Source organism: Triturus cristatus, chromosome 10 (genome assembly GCF_964204655.1).
Source record: "Triturus cristatus chromosome 10, aTriCri1.1, whole genome shotgun sequence".
In the NCBI taxonomy this organism is placed as follows: domain Eukaryota; kingdom Metazoa; phylum Chordata; class Amphibia; order Caudata; family Salamandridae; genus Triturus; species Triturus cristatus.
The window spans coordinates 1,025,915,515-1,025,943,250 of record NC_140593.1 but is presented as its reverse complement, the minus strand read 5'-3'; the positions used below and the strand labels follow the sequence as shown (position 1 = coordinate 1,025,943,250).

The window sequence follows — 27,736 nt, the reverse complement described above, 5'->3', positions numbered from 1 at the left end:
CCTTGATGAAGAAGTTGGGTTCCAGATAAAGGTATTAAAACCTTATCCAAACCTAAATATCGTATAGGCCACAATGATGGGAGGGTTGTCTCATTTGTGCACGTATTTAACCACATAGGGCCAAACGGAGGAGGGGTACCTCCTGACCTCAACAGGCCAGCCTAAACTCAAAATGTCCATTTGAAAAGTGGCCGGCTGATCATCCCAGTAGGTGGACTTCAGACCTTGCTTGCATAAGAAATATTTTTTCTCGATGGACACAGACCAGACACAGGGAAGAGGTATGTATTGTAGGGGACTAGTAGAAGCAAGAAGCAAATGGTGCCATAAAAGATTTACAAGGTACATGGGGAATGCAGAAAGTAATGCATTATTACAGTACACAAAAATAAGTGCATTCTGGAGAGTTACATGCAAGACCATTCCACAAAGTTATCGTTTTATTTACACCAACACATAATGTGAGCCTGACTGCAAAGAACCGATGATACATCACATTTTATCAAAGAAAAAAGATCAGTGAGTCACCATATTGTCCAAATAGTAACACTCTGCTTAAAAAGCAATATATGTCTCGGACTCTGGGCCATTACAACCCACTCCGCCCTCAAATTCTGAAATGAAAGCCAGCCACCTTAGAGATTGCACCCCTTGGATAAGATCCAGGCCCCATCCCACAATCATAGAGCACATTTCCTATCACCCCTTGCACTCTGGCTGGATCCATAGGCATAGCATAACTTGAGAATTGCAGGCCCTTACCATTATTTCCTTTACTACCATACAGTTTCATTGACACACTCACAGATGCCCATCTAACAACCTTTAAGTTTCAATTAAATGAAAAATGAAAATGTACCCCCGACACAGCCACCATGATTAGGGTTTATGTTCTCAAGTTTACAGGATGGACTGGGCAATTTAGTGTTTGCCTTCCTTGTGCTCCCAAGTGGCATTCAACATGATGGGCAATGACACATTCGTCGTAACTTTGGAATACAGAGCCATTAAAAGATTGTCTTATTTTCTATCCACATTTGTGTAAGTGATGCTGAGTCTTAAATACGCGTTCTATCACAAATGTTATTTCATCCATTTTTTTTAATGAGTGGAATGCCCACGAGAGTGGATCGCAGTGAACAGCATCTTTCGCTAGCACGTAGGCAATACTAAATTTCCTTAAGAGTGCATTCCACCAATGATGCTGTGGTGCCAAATGAAAGTCTGGCAGTATTTAGAGTTGGAAGGCAACACAACCTCAATCTATCTGTAAGAGAGCTGCAGACTGTCCTGTCACACAAATTGCAGGTGGATCTCGCTTGAATCTGAAATGTGCATTGTTACTTATGCAGCTTACATAGTGCACTACCAGGAACTGTTTGGCACTAAAAGCTCTAAAAAAAGACATGAAAAAATCTCAAACTCCATAGATGAGTATAAAAAAACAGCAGTTCATGCAGCAGCACTTATAAACAAAAGGTTTATTTAATGCAATAGTGACTACGCTTCACCTTGTTGACAATACATAGAAAATTATTTTTCCTTCTCCAAGACATAAATATATATATTTTTCCCCTTTCTTCGCTGGTAGCATTTTTCACCACTCGTTTTTTTCCGGAATAACTAAAGCATCCGAAATGATAAACACCAATTATTCTCACCCTACTGTACTACTTGAAAAGCCCCCCCTCCCCCACCCCAAAATAAATAGAGCAATCAGGAATTCCCTGAATGATGGTTATCAAATGGGAGTTTCCACCACCCATCCAAGCTATGTTTGTTTACAAATACCTTTAAAGTATATCCGGCAGTTATGAGAGGAAAGTTCCTATTAGAAATCCTGGCGAGCCAAAGCCCCCCCACCCCTGTTGTCCGCCCCAATAGCAGAAAGTGAAGAAAAAAAAAGCAAAGAGAGAACGAAAAAGAGGAGGGGACCAACATATACTAAACAAGCATTTGCAATGCAATAGGTCTCGCATTTACGCAAGTTTGACCTATTGGCATTGTAAATGACAATGGCTTTTATTTATGTTTCAAAAACCAAAACATAAATAAAAGGCAATGTCATTTACAATAAAAATAGCTCAAACTCTCGACCTATTGCATTGCAAATGCTTGTTTTGGTAGGTCATTGAACAGAATAGCTCTTAATACAGAAAAGGTTGGAGGCCCCTGGTCTACTGGATCGTTTAACTTTTTGCACTGACAGGGAGCTAGAATTGAACATCAAAAATACAAAATGTAGGTTTTTTAATCCTTACAAATTAGTGAAGTGTGGTATAGGGGCACAGAATTAAATGATTTACTAAGTCTAAGATTTTGACTATTTAGGAGTTAGACTAACAAGTTGTCTTGGTCCATGCAAATTTAAAAGAGTGTACTTAAACTTAAGAAGGAATCTAGGGCCATTTTGCAGCTGGTAAAGAAGACTAAGACCTGGTCTCTCTCTCTCTAGCAGTGGAAATATACAACGTTAAAGCCAAATGGTCTGCTCTCCACGGCTCAGAGCGATGGGGTCATGCTAAAGTGAAGAGACTCAGAGTGGCAGAAAATAAACTTGTCAGGTCCCTATTAAAGATTCTACAGAGCACCTCTTGTCTGCAGCAGTTACTTGACGTGGGTGTATACTCGATTAGTAAGTACATTTAGACCTCTATTGTATTGGCATAGACTGTAGTCCAGTGATGAACTAGCTCAATAGGGGCTCTTTCTTACAGACAATATGTGCTCAAAAGGTTCCCTGAAAAATCCCCTAGTTAGTGTATGTTAAGGAAATAATATATAGGCTTCATCTTGCTGTTCTTTGGAAATCCCCTGCTGATGCTGCCCTTATCTGTAGATCTGTGATAAAAGAAAATCTAAAGGTTCTCTTATGGGATGAGAAACTACATGAATGTAAGCTGGACAGCTTGACAGATGGTTTCTTAGATTGTAAAGCAGTCCGGTCATTCAAACCATTCCTCGATAAGATCACATGTCCCCTAGCTAAACAAATGTATACTAGATGATATGGAATTTTCCCAATTAACAGTTCTGCGTTCCCTGGGGAGTGAAGTACTGTGCCAGTACTCTGTGTCTGTTATGTAATCTGGGGACTGAAACCTCGCACTATTTCCTCTTTTTCTGGCAATTCTTACACACTTCCCTGGAAGAAGGGGAATACGCCAGTCTATATTCTCCTAGGAATTAGATAGTATGCGTTTGTTCTGATAATTCTAGGATCTGACACAAATGAAATGATTTTTATTAGTTCCGCTAAATTTTTATCTTCTGCATGGATTATATTATAAAGTCCAAGGCTGATCATTCATGTAATGTGATGTGATCACTATATAGCTGCAGGTTTTAACTTTATTGTATAGGCTTGCATTTTATTGTGTACCCCTCTGTAGCAGTACAACTATTCATGTGTAATATTACTGCTGCTTTTGTGATGTATACACAGGTTACGTTTCTTCTAATGTGACATTTACATTGAGAGAGTTCCTTTATTAATAGTAATAGCCCACAGTTAGTGTAATTCATGTCTTGGCAATTTTTCACAATACAGTGATAACTCCATGGTTATCCTGTTGTTGTGTATAAGGACATATAGTGCTACTCTATGGGCTACTATGCTGTGTTTATTATATTGTATAGTTGTATGTTTTAGTCCCTCTTATCTTGGTACTGGAGTTGTTACAGCACGTGGTCCTGATGTTTTTATGTTGTTTTTAAGGATCTTTGAATCCGAAATAAACTATTTTGCTTGATTGGTACACACTTTCTGAATAAATGATAAACTATTAAAATCCATGCCAAGATTATTTGAAATGAGATTCAGGGACAACTTACTAGGGTAACTATGCTGGAAAATTCAATGCGTCGCTTCATTAAATAAAGTTTTCTTGAGAAGGGGTATGACATAACTTAAGAGGGGTGGGCTGTCTCTGCATGCCAAGAGTAGTTTGGTATTTGGCTGCAAAACCCAGGGTTTTCCAGTTCAAATGCTGTAAAATGCAACATTCCGCCACATGTTTTCAAAATGTTCTATGGGAGGAAACCCCCACAGGCCTAAGAGGGTGGTTGGTCTCGATCGGCTTACTTGCCCATTCCTGCTATTTTGCCAGGGTATTTACACTCAATTGGTATGCAAAGTTCATGGTCACCCAATGTGAATCACTTACTACTGCTTATTTCATCAACAGTATGGCTCAGAATGTTCAACTCATGCACTAAATTCGTTTTACGTCACTTACCTCCTCAACAGATTAGCAACATTTGTGATGTGAAAATGAAGATGGGTTTTTCCCAACCCTTGTCAAATCACAAACATTTCATACCACCATCATTAGCTTTCTCACATCCCCCAAGCCATTCAGAGAATTTGTTTGAAACAGGCTTGGGCATGTGAACGTATCAACCAACAGTGAACAAGCAGGTTAAGCTGCAAAAGACCATCAATAACAGACATTCTCTGGAAAAGACAAATAAACTCACGGACTAGAAACTCCCCAGTTCATCAATGGTTTGGAGACAGAGTACGGGATTGGTACGACTGAATAAAATATCAGACTTTTTCAAGAAAATGCGTGGGAAAATCAGTGGTACTCGCGCAGAATTATCCACTCCAGGAGAAAAACAGCAGGTGTATGTATTCTAGCTTGGTGTTTCTTGAAATGGGTGCAAATTTTTAAGCGGGGGAATGCATTTAAGGCAATATTAATTTCAACACTAGTTTTGAATTCTTCTTGTACTTTAATCCACACTAGCTGGTGCAGCTAAGAACAGTAGTGTTGCTGCATCATTAGGATTGCTCCTCCCTCAGCAAACCCAAACAGCATTTTTGAAGGATGATTCACTCAATATTTGCTTAAGCTAGTAGTTCAGAACAACCAAACAATTCACGGCAACTGAAACAAGCATCGCGGCACCGACGCTTTACTTTTAATGTTAAAAGTAAAGCGCGGGTGCCGCGATTATACCAAAAGTAAAGAAATAGATGTTTTTTTCTATTTCTTTACTTATGGTATCATCGCGGCACCCGCGCTTTACTTATAACATCAAAAGTAAAGCTCGGGTGCCGCGATTATACCAAAAGTAAAGAAAATAAGCAGCACTGAAAGCAATTGCGACAGCAAGGCGAACCCGCGCTACTGCGCGTGCTAGCCACTGTCGGGAATGGGCGTAGCAAAGGCGGGACATGCGCCCGCCTTTGCCCAATCGCGTGCCTTTTTTTGTAAAAAAAAATAAACACACGAAAGCCAATGCCTGACGGCGAAAGCTGATCACACGCACGAGCGTGTGGTCAGCTTTCAAAACCCCATACATAAGGGCTCTCGCTGCGCACTGCAACGTAGGCGCGAGCCCTACAAATGCTAGTCGTTACCGACTAAAGTGCTGACTAGCTATTACCCTTTCTAGCCTTGAATTCCCCAAGGAACTCCTCTGACTTAATATCGGACAGAAAGATGCAAGAAGATCCATTCAAGATAACCTTAAGTCTAGCCGGGTTAATTAAGAAAACCTGGGCACCCTGCTGTTGAATAGGGGCAATTAGCTGACATAAACGCCACCTCTGCTCCCCTGTGGCATGGCAAATATCAGGTTTAGCGAAGAACAACACCCCATTAGAACCCTTCTGGGAATTGGGATGAGCCTGATCATAGACCAACTGCCTAAGCAAAAAGTTCCCAAAAAACACAAGAAAGGCGCTATACTTATTTCCGCTGTAGCTGCTGCCATCATGTCGCTTCTTTAAATTGAAGGGAAAGCGGTGTGCCCGCTGGATCTCGTGTTCCCAGTTCCAGTTAGAGTGTTCCGGGAAAGCGTCTCGCAGGAGTTTAACAATAAAGCGGATCATCCCCCTCCGCCCCTTCAGGAATCCCTAAATGGCGGAGGTTATTCCGGCGCGGTCTGTTCTCCTGCTCCTCCATCTTTGTCATTAAGGCTGTTAAACAGGCAGCTTGAGAAGATCCTTGTTCTTTTAAGGCAGTTACTTCAGTTTCTAAGCTTTCTGTATGGCCTTCCACCATGGTAACCCTATACCCAATGTCAGTACAGATTTTACTTAGCTTTATCATGCCCCCTTGCAGCTTTTTAGCGGCCCCCTTGGCGAGGAGGCTGTCCGAGCCAACCTCTTCCTGGAACTGCTTTAGAGAGACCAAAATGGAAGTTAAAGAGGGCTCATCCGTAGATTGAAGTGTTGTTCCTGTGTTCCCCTTGTATAAGGGTTTCAAAGTCTCCTCTTCATGAGAAAAAGAAAGCTGGGAATCTGAATAATCCCACTTCAGCTGGCTACGTCTTTTTATCTTATTGTGTGCCCTCTTCTGGCGCTGAACAGTCCCTGTGTCTCTAGAGAGAATGCTATCATTGTTGTCAGAGACATCGTCGTCACTTGCACTAGTCAAGCAATCCTCTATGACGGATTCAGAGCCATCAGATAGGGAAAAAAAGTGTTCTCTAGTTAATTCAGGAGTCTGGGGAGCCAGCAACTCCAGGTTGTTTTCTGTAATTTGAGAGACCAGTTCTTTACACCTGGAAACTAGGGTGTGGGCTTCAGAGACGGGGGCAGACAAGGTCGTGAGACTCAAACTGTTATTCAAGGTGGCCAAGGGGGGGGGGCCTGCCGGTTTAATGGTATCAACGGCGCCGATAAAGCACTCTGCACCCGGGGTAGGATTTTCTTTTAAATGTTCACCCAGTTGCAGTGAATTTAAGATCCCTTTTTCTGTCGCCAGCGTATCTACTTGCTCATCCCCTGTAGTCAGTGTGGTTTCAGTGGTAGGAGACGGTAATTTGTTGATTGTTAAATGTTTAACATTAGAGGGCTGAGAGCTCTCCTTAGGCACTACTCCTCCCCAGAGTCTCCCCGCTGTCTTTTTGGCACCCCCTGTCTCTCTTTTACCTTTCACTGTGGTGTCTGACGCCTCGGCATCTCCCTGGCCGGTATTAATGGCTGTGGTCTTGGATTTAGAGCCTCTCGCTCCCCGGTTCGACATGTTCCACCTCCGCTCCCGCTGAGCACTGGAAACCGTCACGATGCGAACCAGGAGCACGATAACCAGCCGGCAGGTAGATGCGTCCCGAGACTTTACCGGGAAATTCAAAACACTCGCATCTGGCAGTCGCATCTCCCGAAATGAATTGGCAGCTGAGCCGGGTTTCACGATGCGTTCCTGGTGTCTTCCGACACAGCATCCTCCATCTAGGAAACGTAGCCGACTGCAGATACGCTCCTACACGGCGAGGGCGGCTGAGCGGCTGGAAATCACACTGTCGCCATCTTGCTCCGCAATACCTCTTGCTCCGCAATACTGGGTAATTTTCAATGGGGATAAAGGGGATGTATCATGCAAACATTCTAATTTATTGTATAAATATTTTTATTACTGATTGGTAACACGCACAGAGTCCACCAACATAACCGACTGGGCTAGCGGAGTTCCGGGCTAGCGGATGAACTCCAGAAAAATCAAAATTGTAAATAAAATTTAAAAAATTAAAAAGGGGGAAGAAAAACCCAGAAGAGTATGCACTCACTAAGCATTCTGGTTCCCAAAAATAGCAAAGGGATCCAGGGAAAAAAGGAGGGAATGGGGAATACATTAAAATCCTACTATCCATATAGCAGCCCCGAAATGAGGAGACAACTTGTCAGGCATATAAACAATTTCAGAAGGGAGACAAACATTAAATAGCACCATAACACCAACTTTGGTATTTACAGCAAAATAGTGCTACTGCAGTGGTATCCCAGCTATTTCAGCATCCTCTTTGTTGCGTGACCCTAAAAATTCACAAACAACCTCCACTTGGAACGAGAAATAAACCTGCCCTCTGGCATTACCTTGAGCCTTCCCAGTACCAATAATGAGGTGCCATAACCTCGGGAAATCGCACCATTTTAATCGCCTTTATAGCTCCTGTCTCCCTGCAGGGTCACCCGATTTAAATCCGAAAATACGCCAGACTTCTGTCCCTGCAGGTGGAGGTTGGGTTTTCAAGTGCAGCTCTGGTAGCTCAGCCAGGGTTGCACTTCCGTCCAAACTTTTATCAGATGTGTCCTTTGTAGGGAGTTCGCGAAAGTGCATACTGTGACATGACATTGGGCGGCCATCGAAGCATCTCTGATTGAGAAATCTTTATTTTATATTTGGTGGCTCCTCGCTTTCTGTTAGATGGGCGCTAACCTCAGTCTCCTGAGGAAAACACCTAGTAGTGTATTTTCCTGTGATTCCACTTTCATTTCTAGTTGTGTGAGAAAGAAACCAACATGATGCTCAAAGGTATTCTGGGTCTGGTAACCTTGTGCCTTCTTTCTGTACCTCTCCTTTACAGCCACTCAAACATCCTTAAGGCTTTCTATGCATGTTTTCCACACTTGTCCAACTACTAGTTTCATTTAATCTTGTAGGCAATTGAGTCAGCCTTGCCGCAAGACAGCATGCTCCAACAGGTTGAACTGGTATTAGGTGGTGGTTTGATTATCGAGACCTGGGTGGGAAATATCGCCACTTTATTTTCTGAATTTATTCAGACAACAGGTAGATAAACATTTATTTACCCTTCCTAACCTTGTACATCATCATCTTCTCCTTACATAAGAGGTTTCTCATTTCTGCATCTTGGGAACAAAATTTACTGAAGGCTCTCATGACCTACTTTCTTTTGCACAGTAATTCTACAAGGTTTTTGACCTTTTTGTTTACTCAATTACCTAAGCTCAGGTCTGATTGCTTTGCCAAAGGCAACTATTTTTTAGCTATTAAGAGCCTTGTATAATCAAGAAGGGCTGTTGGAACAGCTTACATTTTTTTTTTTGTGCGACATTGTCCTCAGAGACAAGGAAAATCAGTTGTGGTGGCTCATGGGTTATAGCCTTCTCAATGCACGTTATAACCAATCCTAACTGTTGGACATGTGAACCCTAGAGTGGTCTCCTACTGTTTCCCTCCATTTGTTGCTGAAATTCGTTTTGCTAGCCTTAGGAATCTGTGCATTTAAACATTGCTACCAGTGCTAAAGTGCTTGTGCTCACTCCCCTACATATGGTAAAATTGTCCTATACCTAATTGGCACATTTAATTTACTTATAGGTCCCTTGTTGAGTGGTATACCATATACTCAGGGCCCGTAAATTAAATACTGCTAGTGGGCCTACAGCCCTTATTGTACCACCCATTTAAGTGGCCCCTTAAAACGTGTCCAAGGCCTGCCACTCCAGCCTGACTGCAGTTTTAAACTGCTCATTCGACTTAGCAATATCACCCTCTTGCCAAGCCTTTAACTCTCCTTCAATTGCATATATGTTGCCCATAAGGTAGGCCCTAAGTAGCCCATATGGCAGGGTGCATCGTATTTAAAATGCTGGAAATGTACTGGTAGAGAAAAAAAGAAACCTAAATTAATTTTTCACTACTGTGAGGCTAACTGTCCCATAGGATAACATTTTGTTGCGTCATTATATTTAATAAGTACTAACTTTTGACTGAAGACAAATAGAGATTTCATGTTTGTTATCTATGCAATTGTGATTAAAAATACTCTTTAATAGCAAAGTTGGATTTCAAATTGCAATTATGAAAACGCCACTTTAAGTAAAAAAAAAAAAAAAAAAGAACAGATGATAGACGGAATGCTGAATCAATCGAACATCCACCCCAGTCACAGATTTGGGTTAAATCTGCTTTTTTGCACACCACACCGATCCAGTATAGACCCAGCCATATGCAAATCAGGCTTGACTCTGTTCCCCATGGAAACAGTCCAGCCCGAACTGCCACGCCAGGACCTCCCGGGACCAGAAACAAGCATCCTAGGTATTGTTTCGGCCTCATCAGCCAGGATAGCTTGAATCTGGTGGCATAGTGAGCACAGTACCCACGTCTTGGCATACCCTTCCCACTTAGGCCAACAAATGCAAAAAGAACAAATGATGGAAAGAATGCTGAATCATCATTTACCCCCAGTCACAGATCTGGTTGCTGCTACACTTTTAGAGAGTTGGCATGTTCCTGCCCTTGCTATTTGGTGTCTGCAGCTTGTCACAGGTCACATGACTGGGTGTAGTTGGCAGTTGGACTTTGTTTATTTCTCCCAGATAGGGACACATTAGAAGGATTAGGTGTGCCTGAATGGGCCGTCAACTAGCAGTCAGGGGGAGAAGCTGGGCACATCCCCACTTGCATCTTAATAGGCTGTGCCCTGCCTTCACACACACGACTGGTCACCACAGCATTGTTCAAGCATCTTGCTTGAAACCAGGGCGGGTAAGTCAGGAATTCCCAAGGACTTCAAAGGGAATCCTCTAGAAACTTCTCCTACTTAAATGAAGGCACCATGTTTAAAAAAAAGGAACTCTCAGACTCACTCTTCAGTTTACTTTATGGACCTGCAGTAGGACTCTCAGGGGACTTCCTGCTTCTGTGCCGTGCCGTGTACTCCACAAGACTATTTTGCTGCACCTGGAAGGATTGCCTTGCTGCCTGGAGGCTCCCTCAAACCTTCAGAAGCCTTCCCTACTGTTTGAGCCCTGCTTCTTCACCTGAACCCAGGACTACCAGAGTGACTCCAAGGGCTACTTTGTTGGACTCCTGTTCAAAGCCACAGAGACAAAATAGGCGTCCAACACCTTGCACCCTCGCCTGAACCCAGCCTGAGTAAATCCTAACCCCCAAGGCGGTGCCCATGCAGTCCTGGACCCTTGGTGGTGATGTTAAAATGCTCAGGTAATCAAATTCCAAAACTTGGGAGTTAGAAAAATGTTGGCTTGAAACTGCTCTGAGAGCCAAGGGAAGACAGGGACCATCCTGCTTCTCTATCTAACCAAGGTGCATCGCCGGTTATCCGGACTACGCAGCAGTTCCCTCTTATGTTCTTCTCCACAGCTGCAAATCGTCCTTCAAAATTTCATCTAAGTCCGAAAATAAGCGCCAATCATGCCCAATCAACTCCTTGTATCCAATCCGCGCTCCATCACTGTGGCCATATTTTAAGACTTTCCATCCAGTCTCGTGTAACTAGACGTCCATGTTTTGTACATTGATCTTTTAGAAGCTAGTTTTTACTAAAAACCTCAATAATTCATGACTCTGGTTTTACCGATTTGAATTTTGTCATTTTGGTGTCAAATAATTTAGAATTTACTCTTTTTTTCTAAATTGGTGGGGTATTTTTCTTGTGTTGTAATTTCACTTAATTACTGTTTGTGCGATGCACACATACTTTACACATTACCTCTAAGTTAAAGCTGACAGCTTTTTGTGCCAAGCTACTCAGAGTTAGGCACAGGTTAATTTGGTGACTTTTTGTGGTTCACCCGGTCAGGGATTGTGGCGGTTGCTTAATCAGGGCTCACATCCTAGTCAACCAACATCCCAATTTCTCACACTAACCATAACTTCACTTGAACTGTAGTTTTTTTTTTCAGTGAATAGGTTTTGGAGATGACATACTAAATGTAACTTATTTGCAATTACTTCCTTTTCCCCAGGCCCTGTGCCCAATGCACAGCTAGTTTCCAACTCCCCTCACCCCTTGTTCAACACCTGTGGGCAGCCAAGCCAAGACTGGCCTACTTTATTCTTTTAATTTTTGGGAGGTTGGGGGGCTGGGGGGGAGGAGTGAGTTCGTAGACCACATTTTGGTTTTAAGAACTGACACGAAACAAGGTTGTGGGTCTAGGTTGGACCACCCAAGTGTCTGCGGACCCAGCATCAGGTATGCAAACCATGTGGAAGGTACAAAATGCATCCACTGTGACTGCAGCCTTTTTCTTCAAGTTGCAGTCAGACACTCAGAGACATTTGCGTCTTTATGCTCGATTTTGTGTCAGCAGACTAGAATTGGAGATGGCAGAGAAATCTCCTCCATCCAATCAGGTTGGAGTATTTCGTTTCTTTTAAATGAGGACCCCTATCCTACAGTATCAGAGATTTCTCTAACTTGACAGGCAAGTCACATGAATTTCATGCATTCTCAAGACACCTTCATAACACTAACTTCTCAAAAACGACTAAACAGATTTACATAAAATCAAGCAAAGGGACTTCCAGGAGTGAAGCTATACTTTTGCCTAGTCTGGTGGGATTCTCTTCAGCTGTTTTTTTTTTTACTACAAAAGGGTGTAAAGATACCTATTGGAGTTAAAATAGGAAATGCCACTTTGTTACATATTATGTGAATTACCTCTTGTAGCAGACACACCTCCATGAAATACTTTCTACATGGATCTATAAAACATATTTTGAAAACCTTTGCAGTGGCTGTAATGGCTTATAAAATTAACTTGCATCTAAAAATCAATACTGCATAAGACATATTTAATAAATGCAATATTTAACATTATGTAATCGTAGAAGGATATAGTATTTTGCTAATGTGACACTAGCTATATCAAATGTAATAAAACACATATTCAAAAGGCATAGATGATAGCACAATTTAGGTGGCAGTGTAATTACCATGATCTCAGCACTATTCCAAAAGCGTCAGTGAAAAAGAATTTGGCAACAGAGGGATCCGGTGCCACTTGCACTGGCAAAAAAAAAGGATTTATGACAAAAAACACAATGCAGATGGAGCCAGGAAAGTACAACAGAGATCTTACTGTGATGAGCTTCAATGGATGATAGTCCCCATAGTCCACAGCAACTCTCTCTGGTCTGCATGACTCCAGTTCTGCAACATAGTTCCTGAACCGTGAATGCCTGCAAGAAGGAGAAACAAAATCAAAACATTTATAACGCTTAAAGTTCACTATGACTCCCTTGTCATTAATTCTACTAAAACATTCTCAAATGATATACAGGCAAGACATTCTATGCAAGGGCATTTGTTTTTTGTTTTGCTCATTAACTTCTAAGGCCCTGCATTTCTCAAAGTAGGTTATATGTCGGAACAACGCCTACCTTTACAACGTCGTCTCTACAACGACTGCGTCTTAAGCACGCTTTCCTTTACCACGCTTTCCTTTACCACGAATTTTCGTGGAAATGGCATGCATGGTAAATGGCTATCCGTGGCTAATGTTACCACCGCCCTCCCTCTCCCCCCCGACCCCTAAAAACACCCCCAACCTCCTAAAAACTACCCGGAACACACCCCTACCCTCTAAAAACTACCCCAAACGCCCCACCCTGGACAAACTACCCTGAACACACCCCACCCCTTAAAAACTACCGCAAACCCCCTCACCCTCTAAAAATTAACCCAAACCATCCCCACCCCTTAAAAACTACTCTGAACCCCTCCCCCCTCTAAAAACTACCCCGAACCCCCTAAAAACTACCCCAAACCCCTTCTCACCCCTAATAACTACCCCGAACCCCCCACACCCTAAAACTACCCCAAACTCTCCCAACCCATAAAAACTTATCCAAACTCCTCTCACCTGTCCTGTTCGCTTTCCGATGCTCCTCTCTCCCTGCCCATCCCGAACACTAGACTGACTTTGCCTTAGCCACACATGCGTGGTTAAGGCAATGTCGTTATTCAGTTTGCGGGCTTCCGGAACTCGTGGCTCTTGCCTCGTTGTTCCGGATGTTTCCCCTCAAGGTTATATGTCGGAACAACGAGTTCCTCAACAACGCCTACCTTTACAACGCAGTCTCTACAACGACTGCGTCTTAACCGCGCTTTCCTTTACCACGCTTTCCTCTACCACACATTTTCGTGGTAAAGGCATGCATGGTAAACGGCTATCCATGGCTAATGTTACCACCACCCTCCCTTTCCCCCTGACCCCTAAATACACCCCCAACCTCCTAACAACTACCCGGAACACACCCCTACCCTCTAAAAACTACCCCAAACGCCCCACCCCCGACAAACTACCCTGAACACACCCCACCCCTTAAAAACTACCGCAAACCCCCTCACCCTGTCCTGCATACATGACTTTGGATCATTTTGCTCCTTTGGAGAGCTATGATACTTTGAAATTGTTGAATGGCATTAAATCCGGCGCACCGAGTGATCCTTGTCCAGTGTGGATTATTAAACAGATTGCTGATACTATTTGTACGGCACTCACTACTCTGCTTAATGACTTATTTTCATCTGGAATTTTTCCAAAACTTTGGAAAAAAGCGTCGGTTTTTCCTCTACGGAAAAAGCAGTCTTTGGATCCTACGGATCCAAACAATTATCGACCAATTTCTAGACTTCCATTGCCAGCCAAAGTGTTGGAAAAAGCAACTCAGTGACTTTCTTCATCTTAACAATTCTTTAGATCCCTGACAATATGGGTTCAGAGCCCTTGATAGCACTGAGTTGGCGCTATTAAAATCGACTGAGGAAATCAGAGAGGACAGGGGAGGGAATGCGATGCTGATCCTCCTAGACCTGACCGCGGCCTTTGACACGGTTCACCATAAGGTACTACTGAACCGGTTGTCTGAAATAGGGATAAGTGGTTTGGCCTGGCAACTGCTAAAATCATTTTTGACAGACAGATCACAAACAGTAGATCTAGATGGTAACGTCTACGAACCCTTTTCATTGCCATGTGGGGTGCCTCAGGGCTCAGCTCTTAGCCCCACACTTTTTAACATCTATGTGGCACCCCTGACAGGCATCATTAGATCCTATGGGTTCCAGCTGACCTCCTACGCCGACGACACACAAATTGTGCTGTCGGTGATGGAGGGAGCAGAAAAGGAAGCAGGTGCACGCTTCCATGACTGTATGGGATCCATCTCAATGTGGATGTCTGCCAACTGTTTAAAACTCAACTCAGCCAAGACTGAGGTTCTGAGATTTGGCAACAATCCTCGGATGGTGGCCTGAGAATCTGGGTCTTTGTCCCACACCATCCAGAAAAGCTATGAACCTAGGTATGGTGGTAGATAATAAACTCACCATGGGGGACCATGTAAGCATGGTGACCTCCGCATGCTTCATGGTACTCAGAATAATTAGGAAAATCAGGTTCTATCTGTCTGAAGGGAGCTTGAGGACAGTGGTGACGGCACTTATAATGTCGCGTCTTGACTACTGCAACAGTCTATATCTTAATGTCCAAAAACAACATCTGAATAGGCTGCAGGTGGTCCAGAATGCAGCAGCCAGACTGCTGACCGGGACACCTAGGTTTGTCTCAGTTAAGAAAGAATTCAAGAAATTGCATTGGCTCCCAATCCATCTGAGATCTCGCTTCAAGGCGCTGTGTATTGTTTTTAAGGCTGTGAATGGAATAGGTCCCGAGTTTCTTAAAACTAAGTTCTCATGGTATATTCCAAGTAGAAATCTAAGGTCTACAGGTTCCAAACAAGTGAAAACTCCCTCTTTTAAGAAAACAAATCGGGGAGGTAGAAGCTTTGTCTATTGTGCCTCTAAAGCTTGGAATGAATTGCCTTTCACCTTGAGAAACGCCTCTGATCTCATTTCTTTCAGGAAACATCTTAAGACATGGTTCTTTTCCCACTTTTAGATCTTTGCGTCACAGGTAATCCGTGCTTAGCACCAGGACACCTTAGGGTAATCGTGCTCTCTACAAGCTTTAATAACATAACACCCTCTAAAAATTAACCCAAACCATCCCCACCACTTAAAAACTACTCTGAACCCCTCCCCCCTCTAAAAACTACCCCAAACCCCCTAAAAACTACCCCGATCCCCTCTCACCCCTAATTACCCCGAACCCCCCCACACCCTAAAACTACCCCGAACTCTCCCACCCCATAAAAACTTCTCCAAACTCCTCTCACCTGTCCTGTTCGCTTTCCGACGCTCCTCTCTCCCTGCCCATCCCGAACACTAGACTGACTTTGCCTTAGCCACACACATGCGTGGTTAAGGCAAAGTGGTTATTCAGCTATGGATCTTTTGAGCAACTGTCACATCTTCAATCTAAGCTTATACAGCATCAATATATTCAATGGCTATGAACATATCAGCATATACACAGTATGGAGATACAATCAAGGCACGTTGAATCACATACTTTTTTTTCACACCAAGGAAACAAATTACATTAATGCCCAGAATTAATAGAGATGTTTGATTTTTAGTACTGGATTAAAATCTATAGGCACTCAGGGCCACCTCAGAAATGCAACTGAACTCATACTAATGTATCAGAGTAGCAAAGCTGTTCAGCCGGGCGAGAAGGGAGCTCAGACTGCATGCCTTTGGACAAAAAGACCTCTAGCTAGATTTTGTCAACAGGGGTGCCAATTTTCTGAACAAATTTGGAAATGTAGTGATTTTGCCTTCAAACATGAGCTAGTCAGTTGCTGAAACCGTACACATCAAATACAAGCTTTGCTTTTTGGATAAACAAACTCGGGTCCATCAAAATTTTTAAACAAAACACGCACTATTTTTGCCTGGAAATTGCAGTTTTCATTTTTATTACACACACATTTGGTCGCCAAATGAACAGTTTTATCATTTTCATGAGAGTGGATGCTTGCAGCGACCTTTCACCATGTTACTAGAGGACCATGCTGCCCTATTGGGACTGTTGAAATCAGGTGCGCTTTACCCCATTTTGTCTCGCTTTCCAAACTATTCCCCGTATGCTTACCGCTGCTGCACTTTATTCTCTAATCACGGTTACAGATACACTAAAGCGGTAGGAGACAATGAATACTGGCTGTGATCACAACTCCCTGATGTGTCCCAGTGCAAGAGCAATCCTGTTTTAGAGGCTGTGACACTGCGACAAAGTACAATGAGTTTTCCTATTTGGTAGTATTAGCCAAGTAATACCCCTTTTAATCCTCCTCACATCATCTTCCCTACGGGGATATAAATCTGACTTCAGTGCTTAATTTGTAAAAATAAAAGTGCTAGAGATCTCGTCAGGAGTCCACTGTAGCTTGCACCACACACAGCCCTCGTCACGCTGCCAATGATAGCAACACTACAACTACTAACCATTGCAGTCCTACAAGTGGGACAATTCGGACTATTTCAGGCTCTCAAAATTATAAGAATGGCTTGAGAGGCAGGTAGTAGTCATTTATATTGTATATTGAATTAATAATCAACTATTGTTGTGGTCATCTCTAAAGTAGCCAGACAGCACCACCTCGTGGCAGACTGTCACAAGCGCCCGTGTTGACAATTAAGTGCCGGTGTAGAGCACCGCAAACCACCGGTTCAAATTAAGCACCGAGTGACTTACAACCAACTGTGCTACAAAATAAGGGCATTCATGAATGGTGTGTCTGAGACGTTCCTGGCGGGTGGTGAGCATGCTGCAGCGTGAGGGGCAGAGTTTGTAGTGATAGATGGTGCAAGTCAAAGCTGGATTCACTGAGAGTATAGTAGTGTGTGACACTGTATGCTGGAGATGAAAATGTTTTCCAAGTAGCATGCGTGGAGCTGTTGTGGGGTGCATCCTTATAAATCATATTCCAGCTATCCAGCCCTGGTTAGGGAATGGTAGGGGATGTTGTCCTCCGAGAAGCCCCTAGCACAGGTCGGAGATGCCTGAAGGTGAGAAATTACTCCTGTAGGACTATTGGTGGGTCAGGCCAGTACGAGGCTAACTCGAGCTATGTGAGGGCAGATTTTCCCCGAGGAACCCAACATTTTTGCAGTCTCTGCAGCTTGTGAAATCTAACTAGAGTACTGAACTGAAGCAAGTCGGACTCATCAGTCTCCCGTTATAACAATAAGTGAGAGGGGGAATAAAGGTCACCACTGTATGGCCTCCAACCCAAAAGGGTGAGGATTGGCAAAGTAGGCTTCCACACCATTGTCCAGAAAGAGGACGGCGTCAGAACTAGTGTAAAGATTGTACTTATGAATGATTTCACCACAGGAAGCTGAGGCAAAGCAACTGGTGAATTCATGAAGTACCGAGAGATCGTTAATCCCTTTCCCAGCTCAGACTTAGCTTGGCTCGTCACATTTGTGTCGTCTTTTGTCACTCACACAAAGGAAGATGAAAGATTGCCCCCAAGGATTCAAAGGATGTAAAAAAATAGATTATTTCAGGAAGAAACCCATAAAACCATGCAATTAGGGGGAGGAGCCAAGATGGCGACCGGGATGGCAGCGTAGGCTCCCGGCTCCGTGAACCTCCGCACCCCGCACAGATATCCTGCACGAGATCCTCAGCCTGCGCTATCCGCCCGTGTTGGTGAACGCGAGCGGCAACCGATCGTGTGACCCCGAAGTTTCTGGCAGCGGTACCGTCGGAGAAATGTCCGTCTGAAGTTTGCGGCCTGTGCAGCCCTGGAGCCGGGACCTCGAGTGGACGCCGTGGCCGGGCGGCAGTGCAACAACAGCGGCCTTCGGTGACTGGGTGGGGTCGGACTGCCGGAGTGGTGCGAATGTCGGCCTGAGTTTCGCCGTGGTCGTTCCTACCACTAAGCGTAGCGGAACGAGTGCGTGCCCGAGGTGGCAACTCCAAGACTCTCCGGTGATTGCCTCGGCCTTCGCTGGTGAGCTGCCCGGACGCCGCCCGAGACTCGCCCCGATTCTCGCGGGCTCCTCCCGGATTTTTGCGGGCGCTGGTCTGTGGTGGGGACGACTGTGGCCCGTGACCACACACCGGACACATCATTTGCCTGCCCCCGGAACCCTGTTTCCAGCGCCATGGACCCCGAGGCGCTTGGGCCTGAGTCCCGGTCCCGATCTGGGTTGGATCTACCCAGCGGCCATTTTGTTAGGACAGTGTCCAACATCCTGTACACTGGCTTGCAGCAGGATTGGGAGGGTGCGACTCTGAGGAGCGTAGCGGAGCGAGCGCCGGGAGCTGTACTGGGGTACGGTGACCTTCTCGAGGCTCTCGGTGCCCTCCATTCCACCTTGGTTCAAGGCGCCTGGATGTTGGGGAGCAAGCTCGATGGAGTGACATCAGCGTTGGAACAGTTGCCGCCTGCCTATCCCCAGGTACACTGGGACTTCTTACACCGCGCACGGGGGGACGGTGTCGTGGCCGCCCCTGTGAATAGTGCACGCCTGGACTCTCCGGACAGTATATTAACGTGCGATCAGCTGGCTGTGGATCTGGTCTGTTCCGGAGGTTTCGGACCTGAGTGGGGGGTGGTGGCCTTGTCCCGTGCGCGGCCTCCGACGACTCAGGCAATATCCAAGCAACGGTCGCCTGCTCTGCCTGATTCCGCCTTCCTGGGCCTGGTGTGCAGTGTAAATCCTGGCTCAGCACTGGGAAAGACGACCCTCCATAGAGCTGATTGTGTCGATCCTCAGGGCCCTCTACCCTACCTGTGTGTGTCGTTTCCTGATCTTTATTGGACGCTTCTCTTCCTGGTAACATTGGACATGGCACTGGGACGAGGGGTATGCATGGGTGGGTTTGCAAAGAGTGGCCAAGGATGAGGCTGACCCTTCAGAGGTGGTCATCTACTAGGCGGGCGGGCTCGGGAGTTGTGTGCTCTCACGGCATAACTATTAGTGTACCAAGTGTGTAATGCTCCTTACTTCACTTTGACAGGGTCGATTTCGTGTTCTGTATTGTATGCTTTGCGGGAAAACGTATGGTGCGGGAGGGAGAAGCCGGGGGCGTGTTTTACAGGCCCTCCTCCAGTTTATTAATACTCTTTCTACCCCCCCGTCTGGTGGGGGCTCTTTTTCTACTCTTTTTCTCTGTTTCTTCTATATTTCGGGTCTGGTTCAGGGGCGACAGGCACACTGCTGGGGGGGGGGGGCGTACTCATCTGCAGAGGTGCAGGGTGGGGGGTTGGGGGGGGGGATTCTTTAGTCTTTAACCTCTTTTTTCTATGGCCTCCTTTTCTTCTCTTATTCTTCTTTGTCTTTTTCTGGGATCAGCATGGTAGAACTCCTTTGTTGTTAATCACTGCTGTTTCCGGAGTGCCATAATTTCCGTGGAGTTTCCTGGGTCTTGGAGCAGGGGGGTTGCAGGCGCAAATGGCCGTGTCATTCCTTCACATCCTGAACTTCCTGTTTCAGCGCCATTGCCTAGATAGACTGCTGTTTATTGTTTACGTTCATCATTCTGCCTGCCATTTTTCGCTGCTGGGAAACTGTTTGGCACCTGATCCTTCCATCCTCTTCTATTATAAAATGTAAACCTTTATTATCCTGGTCTCCTACTTGGGCTGTTCAGAGACTGAGAGTATGCTAGCGTCGAGATTTTGCACCCCGAGGTGCTGACTGTGATATACTTGCTTTCTGTTATTCTGACTGTTTAGCGGCCGGCCCCGGGGGTTGTAGGCCCATACGTGTAATTGATTGAAATATCAATAAAGGTTTTCAAAAAAAAAACAAAAAAAAAAAAAAACCATGCAATTAAAACAAAGCACATTGAACAAAAGCAGATTTAATAACCTTTTAATCACCTTAGAATTTTGAAACATTGAAAGATATTAATTTTAAAAAAATCAACACATTTATCTAATGAAACATGTTAAGCATAAAACAACTAGAAATAAGGTGTCAGAACCCCTTTTACAGAGCCACCGGCAAGCTTGAGCTACTCGGCCCAACCATGGGGTAGCTGAAGCCTTTCACTCCTGATGTCCAGGCGTCTGACCTACTATGGGATCTGAGCAACTGGACCAAGATCCAGCCCTTCAGCACTTGACTTGGTGGTAGCGTGGGTCGAGCTGTCCAAGGGGGGGGGGGGGGGTGGAGAGGGGTGTAGGTGCAAGGAGTACACAGGCTCACGATTAAAAAACACGCTCAGCAACCCAAATAAATGAAGGTTCAGCCAGATAATTGCTTTTATGATAAAGTAGTATTTTTGTATGAACCCAGAGTGAAATACAGTTTAAAACACACGCTCTTTGAAAGGCTGGCATGCTAGTTTTGTCCGGGTACGTTTTTGAGTCCCACTTCCCTGTCTAATGACGGTGGTTATATCCCGTTCATGTGAAGCAACTTTCAGGTTTAGACCTGCTAGTGAGTACAAGTATTAGAAGTTCCACAATGGCTTTTAAAAGTCACAGTGATGTAGCACATCAGTCAGAACAAGTTCCCCTAGATGCTCGAGGACCCAGTAAACAGTTTTACCTGCTATCGCTGGAATTGCAATACGGAAGGTCTGGGCAGGAGTCAGCTGTCGGGTGGTGAGCAAAAGTCTGGATGCTGCGGGTAAGGTGGCAGGTGTTGACAGTGCTCCGCTGGTGGCAGGTCTCTGTGCTTCTGGGTTTGGGTGGCTGAGTCGTTGCTCTGCTTTCATGGGTTGCAACCCGCTACACTTCACTTACACATGCTGATCCAGGGCGGTAGCCTTAATCTTAATCCACCTGGCATACAGGGGTCACTAACAGCAGCACACGGGGCAACAGGCCCACCCCTGGACACAGAACGAAGCTCTTCATCATCAGGTCTCATTCTGATCCCTATAAACCAGGATGGGATCAACCATGTTCCAGGGACCACTAAGAATAATGTCAGATGGAAGGTTCTAGAATAAAAATACCTTAGGGCCAACCCAGTTTCCCTTTATTATTGGGTGTCCTCGGTAAGGTTAAAAAATGAGACACTGTGGGTGCTTAAGGGTATTAATGTCCTGCATTAATACCCTTATGCAACCACATTGTCTGATTTCTAGACACCACGTCAGACATAATCCTAAATGCTTCCATTAACATGGTGGATAATATTGACGAACATTCCGCAATTTACCCCAAAGTCAATCGAATCTTGGGAGTCCCAAAGAAATAAGACCCTCTGTTGGCTTGGGTCTAAAACCGGCCTAACAGATGCCTTATTTAGGGAGTTTAAAATGGTAAGAAGAGTGGGATGGGTGGGAAAAAGAGAAAAAACGCTTTCTGGAGATTGTGTTGTCCTCCTATTCAGAACGCCAAGTTTAACACATGAGATTTTGCGTAGACAAGGCTCGAATCACGTGACCAATTATGGAATTAATGTATTGCCTTTGGACTTCTTTTACCCTCCAATAAACTATACTCCCTATGTAACACAGCAGAGCTTTTCTCACCCTTCGAACCATCCCCAATTCATTTTACCTTTGTGTAATAGATTTGATATGCTTTCTTCTCTGGAGGATTTTGATTGACTTGCAAGTGGAAGTAGCCATGTGGTCCAAACACAAATTCCCAGAATTAATTTACCTGGTCAAATGTTACAAATTACAGTGTCCCTGATTGATGTTCAACAAGTTGATGCCGAGGCCGGAGATGCTCATGTAGGTCTTAACACTGAGAATGGGAAATCCCAATAAATTCTAAACACCTCTTACGTATGTTCACCTAATAGTCATGGTCATCATTTTAATGTTTCCATTGTTGACTCTCCCCACAATGATTGTGCATCTCAGTGTGTGTCTAGGACCAATCAAATGGAAATTCTCTTTTGGAATGTGGCGGGCCTTATGACTAAATAGACCAACCCTGCCTGGCTTGAATTTATTCACAAATGTGATATTATTTGTATTCAAGAAACCTGGGTACATCAAACACAACATATTAATGGGTACAAAACTTTTTTTTACCCCAGCGGTTCCATCTAGCCAGGGGAGGAAAAAGGGTTGTTTATGTACATATATCTCCTATAGGTTTAATGCATGTAAGATAGATTTTGTGGAGCCCAAAACTTATTACCAGGTGCTTAAAATATGCATAGATAATTCTCATTGTACAGTATTAATACATTTTTATAATACTATACCTGTTCGGGACATCGATCAAATTCTGAAGCATTTACAGAAAGATCTGGATAATATCCAAAAGATCAGTAATAAAGATCTTTGTATAATTTGGGGAGGGGATTTTAACGCTGGACCATGTCTATACGCTCTGCAGGAGATATCTGTGGTATAGCACTAGATGATGATAATGATTTGCCCCATTTCCTGCATTCTGCTCTTGGCGACTACCTAAATCTGCTTAAATATAGTTTGGATTTGGGTTTTGTAAATGATCTTTGCCTACCACCAATCCCGTTTAGCAGTACTTTAAATGGCCGTGGTCTGTCTTCAGTTATAGACTACATATTCGTATCAAATATATATATGCAGACAGAATACATCATTTTGAAATACATCCTGTTGCTTTTAGTGACCATTATCCTATTAGTGTCTTTATAGATCTTCCTGCTAAGGTATTAACCAGTAAAAGCCTGGATATTCAACCTGCGGAAGACATCGTTATAAACAGAATGAATGGTTATACAGTTAAGTGGGTGGGCGTCGACTCGTTACAACTATGTAAGTCACTTTTAAGTAGCTGTAAAGATGACTTCTTGGTTTGTCTCAATCAAACTACCGGCAAGTCTGAAGTTCTTAGTTCTTTTAGAAATGTATCACAGTTTATACAGAACAAATTATTATCAAAAGGCAAAGACCGGGCAGATAGTAAGAAAGGTTGGTTCGACTCCAAATGCTCAAAATGACATGCAGCCTTGCTAACCGCCTTGCATAAGCCCATGAGAGACGCAGGAGCAATAAAAAGGGCAAGAGTAGCATATAAGCTATCCCTTAAAGAACGTAAAATTGCCATAAGATCGGAATTATGGCAAAATCTTAAGCAAGCCTCAGAACTGAAAGATACGAAAGACTTTTGGAAGGCGGTGAATCCACCATTTCTTGCCTCTATGAAATTACCTAGTATTGAAATCACACTGGGGAGGATCAATGGGTGACTCATTTCTCTAGTCTCTATTCTAATCTGGTAGAACCCCAAAATGAAGAGGTTCTGAGAATAAACCCCCCAAGCTATCTGCCAATTGATATTGATTTCAATGTTAATGAGGTGATTTTAGCTATAGATGCGAGTAAGGGAGGCAAAGCCCCGGATCCGGATAGTATACACGTGGATCTATTTAAATCTTGCCCCGCGCTTTGGGGCCCACTATTAACTATGGTCCTGAGGGCTTGCTGTACCCAGGGATTTACAGCAACTTGGACGGAGTCCATACTTGTCCCCCTTTATAAGAAAGGCAACCGTAATAACCCGGCCTGCTACAGACCCATATCACACTTGGATTCTCTTGTAAAGGTGGCCGGGAGATCGCAGCTTTGGGTGGAGGAAAACGATATAATTTCAGAATTACAGTATGGATTTCGTCAAGGCCTCGGTACTGTTGAACAGAGCCTGAACTTGAATCTCCTGATGGGAAAATATATACAGGCCAAAAAGGGGGGAGTTTATATTTGTGTTTTGTCGATCTGAACTCGACTTTTGATTGCGTCAATCACCAAAAGCTATGGAGTATATTAGAGACCATGGGGGTGGATCTGCCAATTCTACATTTTTTAAAGCAGTCTTACTTAGACGCTAGGGCCCGGGTTCGATACGGGAGAAATGGAAAACTCAGCCACAGTTTCCCTGTTAAGAAGGGGGTGCACAGAACCATTGGCTCAAGTTGTAGTAAACAAACTTTGAGGTGTTCACCCTTGGCAGGGGAACATGACAGGGTTGTCCCCTCTCGCCCCTACTCTTCACCCTGTCCCTCGAGCCATTAGCGGCCTGGATACGACAAGACCCCTCCATTAGGGGACTCAAGTGGGCGGGAGGATCGAATTTCCCTCTATGCAGACGACATCCTCCTATATCTTGCGTCTCCCCGGAAGTCGATGCGAGTTGTTCTAGATATCTTCACAAATTTTGGGAGAAACACTGGCTATAGAATCAATTGGAGCAAGTCGCTGTTATATGTTCGGCAAGGAGATCCCCCCCCCCTCCCCCCCCCCCCCACAAAGGGACTGCCCCATCCTGACAGCAACCAACGGATTTAAATACCTGGGTATTTACATCACTACCGACGTTAAACTCCGCTATGAGCGTAACCTGCTCCCCCCCTCTACAGAGGTTGAAACGAGACACCGCGACCTGGAAGACGCTGCCACTGTCACTATTGGGACGAGCAGTGCTCTTTAAAATGATGACATTACCGCGTTTCCTCTATGCCCTCCAGAACTTCCCAGATCTAGTTCCGCCTAAATTCTTCAGAGACATCGAAAGCACCCAAAGAGATCTACTATGGGATGGTAGACCGCGCATAGCGCTTCACAAGCTCACGCTCGGATGGTATGACGGAGGCATAGGGCTCCCCGACATTAAAAATTATTACTGGGCGGTCCACCTCGCAGCCGTAAATCACTGCACTTACCGCGTTGGTGATGACCCGGGTTACAGAATGGACAAATGGATACTCCCAGGAGGCAGCTTCACAAGGGCGCTCTATTCCAGGCCCTACAAATACTCATTAACAGGACCTACACAGCACTCAGTCCAACTCTGGCATATGGTCAATCGCAGCCTAGGCTGGGCCAAAAAGCCCACGCTAGCCACTCCACTGTGGGATTCTTAGTGTTTGGGTACCCTGGGGCGGACAAGGGGCTTTGATAAATGGGATCTAATTGGGCTCTCCCGCATTGGAGATCTTTGGGGAGCGAACGGGTGGTCTCATTCGCCTCACTCCAACGGACAGACGACCTAGCTGACACGGAATATTTTAGATACATACAAATCAGGCACTCCCTCCAGACTAACATCCCCACCGGGTCCTCCCCTCCAGAGTCCTCTCCTCTTGAGGATAGATTGCTGGATGGGTATTTGCCGGACAAAGCCAACTCCCTCACGTACAAAAAGCTCATTAACAACACCCCGGACCCCTTAATATCACTGAGGGAAAGATGGGGGCGGGACGGCCTCAAGTTGGATGATGAAGAATGGCAGGAAGCACTGTCCTCTCCTAGGGAGGTTGCTATCTCCTCCAAACTGCAGCTTGTCCAGTTGAAACTTTTACACCGAATCTACATCTCCGGCCCTAGGCTGGTGCTGATGGGTAGGGTTGACGAAGGATTGTGTAAGAGACAATATGGAGTAGAGGGCTACTTTATGCATATTATTTGGGAGTGTGCGCTGATTCAAGACTACTGGGGAAAAGTACACGAATGTATGAGTGCAGTCTGGGGAGTGGTAATCTGGCCTGAAGCCAAGAGATGCCTCCTAAATGTGTGGGAGCCCACGGACCTTAACACCAAGGGCAAACTTTGGGCGACTCTTGGTCAAATGGTGGTTAAACTAAACATTGCCCGTCTGTGGGGAGCAGCCGCACCGCCAACGGTAAATGCCTGGAAGGCAGATATGGACTGGTGTATGGTAAAAGAAAAGACTGTATATGTAGCACGTGGCAGCCCCCGCAAATGGAAAGCAATTTGGTCTAATTGGAATGTGTATCGTGAAAATATCTGTGAACCCCCACTTGTCCCCGCCCTAGACGAACCGTTATTGCCTTGACATGCATGATCAGTGAGCCTCTTATCCTGCCATATGTATCATTAAATGCTATGTATGTACTTGATTTTCAAAATATGTGATACTGCTGCAACCAATGATTAATTGTAAGCGATGACCAAAACCTTTTGTTTAATAAAAAACAGTTTATAAAAAAAAAAAAAAGGGGGGGTGCGGCAGGGGTGTGTTCTAGCCCCCCTTCTGTTTACACTCTATATTAACAGGTTGGGAGCAACTTTGAGAAGTGAATGCCAGAACCTACCACGTATTGGTAATCGGCCAATTGGAGCATTGCTGTATGTGGATGATGCTGTCCTCTTGGCCCGCACCCCCTTGGCCTACAGAAAGTTGTCTCTAGCTTTTCTGCCTATATGTTAGATCTTGATCTTAAAGTAAACATTAATAAAACGTTCACAATGAAATGTTGTAAGCCCAATGTTAAGTGCCGCGATTTCAATATTGATAATAGGAAACTCGACTTCACTAATCACTTTTCTTATTTGGGCATTGTATTTGAAAGAAGGGGCCTATGGGCAAAAGCTATTGACTCCAGAAAATTGTTATTTTGCAAAGCCATAGGTGTATTGATAAATTTTTCTAGAAAGCTAGGGAAGCATCCAATTGCTGATCTATTAACAATCTATAAAGCCAAATGCATACCTATGGCCATGTATGGAGCTGGCATCTGGGGCTATGTTAACGTTGCGTCTTTACAGTTGATAGAAAATTGATTCCTAAGATACCTTTTTGCACCGAGTAGCACTGCTATTTTCATCTGTCATGCTGAGTTGGGGCTGCCATACTTGTCCGACTTGATTAAAATGCAGCCTATCCTATTATGGCATAAGGTTTGGACAGGCATTTCAACTACCTTAAATCGGGATGTGAGTAACGACTGTCTCTTCATGGGGTAGACCGTATTCCCTGGATCACATATGTTAAGAAATTCGTAAATGATCTAGGACACCCCAGAGAATTTTGTTAATCCTGACAGTTTGAATAATGTCACCAGGAATGAATTAAAGTTGTTATGCATTGATCATCCGAATACTAGATTGTCCACAAACATAATGAAGCCTTCAGATAGAGCAAATCAATTGCTTTTGACCCAATCAGGAACGCAGCCCTATCTGATAAACACCGTAGGAATTTATGATAGGTTGCTATTGACCCTTTTACGCCTAGGAAGTCTTCACATTAGAGTTACTTTTCCAAATATAAACGACTGGTCTCGTTCCTTATGCTTATGCCCCTGTGATAATACGTCTGTACAGTCCAGAATTCAGGTTATGTTTTTTTGTAAATTTTATACTCTGCTTAGGAAAAAAGATGGATTTTACCTATTTTATAAGTGTATGGCTTGAGACAATGCCGACCTGCTTTTTAGGTCTCGCCTACGCAGTGCACATGCACTGCATAGGAGACCTTTAGTAATCGATTCAGTTTTGGCCCCAAAAACGTGCACGCGTTGCATTGCTTTCAATGGCAACACGTGCACGTTTGGCGATTTCCTTGTAGGAGCGAGTTTTGAAACCATCTGTTTGTAATTAAAAGCACGCTCCCGCAAGGGAAACAGGCGCAGGCCCCCGCCTCTCTCCCCTCCCCCTGCT

At 44.5% G+C, this 27,736-nt stretch overlaps 1 protein-coding gene across 2 annotated transcripts in view; it reads right to left on the bottom strand.

Moving 5' to 3' along the window:
* The window catches only part of VPS35L (VPS35 endosomal protein sorting factor like), a 476,592-nt gene that overhangs the window by 398,191 nt on the left and 50,665 nt on the right, over nucleotides 1-27,736 (bottom strand). For both annotated transcript variants that reach the window (XM_085629064.1, XM_085629063.1), the window contains one exon: nucleotides 12,590-12,689. In XM_085629064.1, the coding sequence (XP_085485190.1) occupies nucleotides 12,590-12,689 (100 nt within the window). The remainder of the gene's footprint in view (nucleotides 1-12,589; nucleotides 12,690-27,736) is intronic.